This window comes from Cheilinus undulatus, linkage group 13 (assembly GCF_018320785.1).
Source record: "Cheilinus undulatus linkage group 13, ASM1832078v1, whole genome shotgun sequence".
Classification (NCBI taxonomy): domain Eukaryota; kingdom Metazoa; phylum Chordata; class Actinopteri; order Labriformes; family Labridae; genus Cheilinus; species Cheilinus undulatus.
The window spans coordinates 29,625,351-29,631,014 of record NC_054877.1 but is presented as its reverse complement, the minus strand read 5'-3'; the positions used below and the strand labels follow the sequence as shown (position 1 = coordinate 29,631,014).

The 5,664-nt window shown below is 41.8% G+C and overlaps 1 protein-coding gene across 1 annotated transcript; it reads right to left on the bottom strand.

The window, feature by feature from the left end:
• Positions 1 to 373: 373 nt before the first annotated feature.
• Positions 374 to 2,708, bottom strand: LOC121520422 (relaxin-3 receptor 1-like). Its single transcript, XM_041803857.1, has 3 exons — positions 2,228 to 2,708; positions 1,633 to 2,079; positions 374 to 1,221 (listed from the first exon to the last, which is right to left on the bottom strand). Exons 1-3 carry the CDS (start codon positions 2,429 to 2,431, stop codon positions 625 to 627), a joined length of 1,248 nt encoding a protein of 415 aa, XP_041659791.1. The 5' UTR covers positions 2,432 to 2,708; the 3' UTR covers positions 374 to 624.
• Positions 2,709 to 5,664: the final 2,956 nt, after the last annotated feature.

Below are 5,664 nucleotides of genomic sequence, written 5' to 3'. Positions count from 1 at the left end.
GACTTGAAAATAGTATCGATGTGTATCTTAACAGTTTGACCCATATCACATCTGTTAACATGGAGAAGGCAGGGTTTTCGATCCATACTGAGCTCTAAATCTTTCGTCTTCACTCCTAGGCAGCTGTTTCTCTGTCCGTCTTAATATACAGCCTATGGTTTGAATGCTAAACAGCTCGCCAACTTAACTATGCAAAGAAAGTAGTTAGCCAAATGTTGGTTCATGGCAGAGCTCCAAATGCACACTTAACATCTTTTATGTCATTTTAATCCTTATAAGATTTAAATAGCTGCCTATTTACAATCAGAGACCCACACAAAATCACAGAGCCGAGTCAAGAAAAGGCTGAAATTAGTTATTTCAATTTAAATTTTTTATATTCTTTGAAAAAAATAAACAATAAATAAGTTGTGTTCCCTCTATAGACGATGGTAGGAATGTTTAAGTGCTTTGGACCAAGCCAGGCTAACTTTTTATCCCCATTTATGTGTCTGCTTTAACCAGGAGCTTCATATTTACATATATAAACATTAAGTTTGTATAAATCTTCTAGCTCAGCTCTCAGCAGGAGAGCCAATAAATGTCATACTTTTTCTCCTACAAAATTAATCATATACAGACATTTTAATGAACCATGACCAGGCTGGGTGGTGCCTCTTCCACCCTCCTCCCTCTCAGGGCCAGTGTAAAGACATTTTGAACGGAGCGCGACACTCTCAGCAGGAGCTCCTTCAGTCCGGCTCTGTGCTCCCTGCGGACCAGGCAGTACAGCACAGGGTTGAGACAGCTGTTAGCGTGAGCCAAACAGACAGTCAGAGGGAAAGCATAAGCTTGGGTGTTGTAGAAAGCTTTACTGAAGGGCACCAGGTCAAATTTGATGAGCACCCCCCACAAGGTGAGCGCCTGATTGGGCAGCCAGCAGATGAAAAAGGACAAGACTACGATAGTGACGGAGCGGGTGACTTTAGAGCGTCGGCGGTGCCGTCCTCTCTCACACTCTGACCTCTCCGTGACGCTCTCGCTGATGATACTCCCGACGACACGCCGGCTCAAGATGAACCTCAGGAGGAGGAGGTAGCACACTGAGATGATGATCAAGGGCACTACAAATCCCAGGAGTACTTTCTGTGTTTGATAGAGTCCAAGCAGGACCTGAGGATCCCAGTGGCTGGAGTCTGAGTCAGAGAACCGCACTAGGCACAACTCGTCATCTGTGGATACCTGAGACCACAACATGAACTGAATGAGTAGGAAGAAAAGTCACACCCAACAAAGCTTGACTTTAAAGCTTCTGTGATGACTTTTTTACTGGTTATGAAACAGAACTAAACTAGTACCAGTGCTTCTGTATGACCCTTTAAAGCAAACAAGACAATCAGCGACATGACCGGTTTATGCTAAATAGTTGATTTTTAAACTCGACACCTCTGCTGCAGGGTAGGTGTCAAACAAGCCGTTTAACAGTGGTAAAAGACCCTTTTTATACATTTCCATTATAAAAATTCTCTGAGTAATAAAATTTACATATTCAAGAAAACAGTAAAGAGAAAAGAAGTGCCCCTCTGCTCATAGACAGAGACTAGAGGTTCCTCACAGGAGCTTTAAGAAAATAAATGTATGAACTGAACCAACCTGCACTGTAGTGGAGTAGAAAGCATGAGGCAGCGTAGCCACCAGTGACACCACCCATATCCCAAAACTGGCCCATTTGGCTCGAGCGAGAGAAATCCTTGGACTGTCCATCCTCAGAGAGGTCACCAGAGAGCGGTATCGGGTCACGCTCATAGCAGTGAGGAAGAAGACGCTGGCGTACATGTTCATGGTGGTGACGGAGCTCACAATCTTGCACATGACTCGACCGAAGGGCCAGCGAAAGTCCAGCACCGTGTCCACAGCCCAGAAAGGCAGGGTGAGGACAAACTGGAGGTCAGTCAGCGCCAGGCTCATGACGAAGCAGTCGATAGAGGAGTGGTGGTGGTGACCCCGACGGCGGGAGTGAAGCAGGAAGAGGGCCAGGAGATTACCCACAAGTCCCAGCACACAGACCACCAAGTAGACCAATGCAATGAGGACTCGCACCTGTGAAAGAGCACACGGTAAAGGTTTGTTTCGAGTTCATTTCAGGGCCCCAGGCACGTTTTCAGTATGTATCAGATTAAATAATGCAACACTGTTGTCTTGAAAAAAAAAAAGCTTTTAATTTCTGAGAAAAAAAACCCAAACTTACTGCCAGATTTGCGCTGTCTCCATGCAAATCCATGGAGGACTCCTTGGAGAGGAGGTGCAACCAGCAGTTGAGTGAGAGGTTAAAAGCAGCAAGGCTGGAGGTTGCTTCAGTAGGACTGACAAGTTTGAAGATGTCTCCTTCATCATCTTCTCCACACTCACTCAGCGCGGTCAGAGCCCTGGAGGCGCTGCTGTTGTCCTGCATGGTTCTTCTGCAGAGGAAAGGTGACTTTCTTCTTCTTCTTTTTAACAATCTGCAGATTCCCCCTTGTTTTCTTTCGGTTAACTTCCTGTGTGTGAGTGCGCGCGGGCGCTTCTGAAGATCCCCATCGTCCGCGTGCGAGACTTAATCTTCAAAGTCAGAGCGAGACATCAGAGTTGCGGTTTTTTCCTGAGGATTTTTTTTTTTTTTCAACTTAAATGTAAACATTTTAATGTTCAAAATATCGATAAAAGATGAGACACAGAGGCAGGAGTCTCGTTCGGGCTAAGGTGAATGACAGTGCAGCCACGTCGTTTCTGTGAATGATGCTGACCGCGTCCTGATGCTGAGGCTTTTATACACGAGGACGCTCTCTGCTACCGCTAGAGGGCGCGCTGACTGAGAACACAGCATGCACTCACACTACAGTGATGGCTGCAGCAGATGTGGTGCAGGATGAAGCTCCATTCATAACATTTTGATCTTTACGTCTATAACAGTGTTTATTTTGGCAGCTTTTTTAAAAGCAGTCCTTATTTTGAAAATGTTCTTTAGTTTAGGTCACACTTTAGTTATTTTACATCACACGTTTTAGTCCAGTTTTAGTCAATAAAAAGTACTTTGTAGTCTTTACCTTTAGTCAGAGCAGTTAATGTCTTTGAACTTATTTAAGAAGTCAAGTTATAAAATTAACATTGATGTAAAATATTTGTATTAATAACACTTAAAGTGATTTTAAATACACAGATGAAAATACGGGGGGGGGGGGGGGGGGGTTTGAACAGGGTGTTGAACATGAGTATTTGACAAACTGCTGATCCCCTGGGATTTTCACTTTAACCATCGCTATGGTTTACAGAGAATGGTGTAAATAGCGTGAAACCTGCCAGACCACCAGACACATCGGCATGTTCAACATCGCTTTCTTTTCTTCCCCATTCTGATGCCGACTATAAACTTCAGCTCATTGTCTTGACCATGTCTAGATGTCTTAATGCATTGGTTTCTGCCATTGGCTGATCAGATCTGAGCTAAATTTAAACTAAATTTGTGCTGTAGATCATTTTTACATTTGAAGTCATTCTGTCGTCATACATTTATTTAGTGTTTGCTATTTCCATTTTCCCTGCTCTTTGATGTAGCTGCCTAATTTAATTTCTATGATGTTACATTCATATATCACTTCGAACACTCCTGCATGTGATGTGAGGATAAATTACACATGAAGGTACTTTCAGAAAGGTTTCTGTAGGCTCTGCTAGCATGCATGGGAAATGATGCACATCAGAGAGATGATGAATTAAATTTGAAACCACTTTCACTCTTTGTGAGGGAGCCAGGAAGGGAGAGATATAAGAAGAAAGAGAGAGATGGATGGTTTGGATTTGCATTTTTCAAAGGTCACTGCTAGTACTTTTAAAATGCAGCTCCATGGCCAGCTGTGTGCCCATTGAACTTCAACTAGACTTCAACGGTCTAGACTTGTATGACTCGGACAGCCTGTGACTTATTTTCCATATACAGTACTTGCAAGGTCTTTAGAATTTTTCAACGAGCAATGCATCACCACTTTAATAAAATGACCTTATTTACATGAACAGAAAGTAAATTTCTCTGCTAGGGGGCCCTCAGTCAAAGCAAAAAACAACAAAAGATGATGAGTATTGAGACAATGCTCAGCTCTGTCCACATCAGCTGCTCACTTCTTGCTTCATAAGTTATATTTTGTAAGTAATAAACCAGTCTTTTCATTTATGGATTTCACATAAAAAGGGAGAAAAGCTGTTAAAAGATGCCTTCCTAGACTGCAGATCATGCCAAAATGCTTTGTGAGCAGCTCACAGTGCAAACCAGGAGGGCCATTTTAACCACTTTTCTCCCTTGCTATATTAAATTCATCAATGACACAAAAACAGTGGTTAAGTTTGTAGTAAATACAAGTTATGTAGTGCAGTTTTTGTTAAAACGGCGGCTTAAAAATTCAGCATATTGTACTTTTAAGAGACCCTTAAAAATGCTCTACCAGGATATGTTTTAAAATTAGAGCAAATTAGTCTCTATGTTTCTCTGTCTGGCACCAAATGCATGTAAGAACATTTCACTTTAAATAAGCTTTAATTTATCGACAGATTCTCTTTTGTTTTGTTGATAGTGAGATGGATGGACTTGCTGATATGTTTGGAGAGCACCACCAAAGCTGTGCAGACAGCTTTTCAAGACACTTAAAGGTGTCTTCTTTTATTTTCATCAGTTCCCTTGATTTAACAGTACTTAAAAGACAAAGGGCAATGGGGATGCAGACAAGGATCCTGCAAGAGCATCCCTTAAAATGATAGATTTGGAGTCACAGGCTATAAGGCTGCTCAATATTGTTTCGATGCTTAAAATAAAGAAAATGTCAAAGCTCCTATATTCTGCAATGACCTGACTGGACACATTGGAAAAAGTTAACATTAAGTGAAATCCAAAAAATATCTAATGTGCAATAAAAAATATCTTTTCTTGTAAAGTTATGTGTCCTCCAAATGACTTTGTCACAGCAGAAACATTTATGACAGTCTGATGATGATGATGCCAGCACCGTGCTTCTCAGTGGAAATGGTGTGTTTGTAGTGACGTGCAGTTCGGTGTCCTCCAAACATGGTGTCTTTGGTCTGATGGCCAAAAGAATACCATTTTGATCTCATCAGACCAAAGAACTTTCTTCCCCTTGACCATGGAGTCTCCCACACGCTTTGGTGATCTCTAGTCCAGATTTAATGTTAGTTTTCTCCAACTGTGGCTTTATCATTGCTTTGACTGGTGAAGAATCTGCATAACAGTTGTGGTATGAAGAGTCTCTCCTATCTCAACTACTGAAGCTTGTAACTCCTTCATAGTAGTCTCATAGGTGTGTTGGTGTACTCTCTCAATAGTCTCTTTCTTGCACCGTTTCTCAACCTGTGAGGACGGCCTGATTAAGGCAGATTTACTCATGTACCATGTTGTTTCCATTTCTTCGTGATGGATTTAACTGAACTCTGGGTGGTGTTACATAACTTTGAAATATTGTTTTAAATCCATCCCCTGATACTTTTCAACAACATTTTCTCTGAGTTGCATGGAGTGTTCTTTTAACTTCATGGTGTAATGGTAGCCAGGAATACTGATTAACCAGTGACAGGAACTTCCAGACATAGGTGTCTTTATACAACAATCACTTGAGGCACATTCACTGCATTCAGGTGATCCCCATT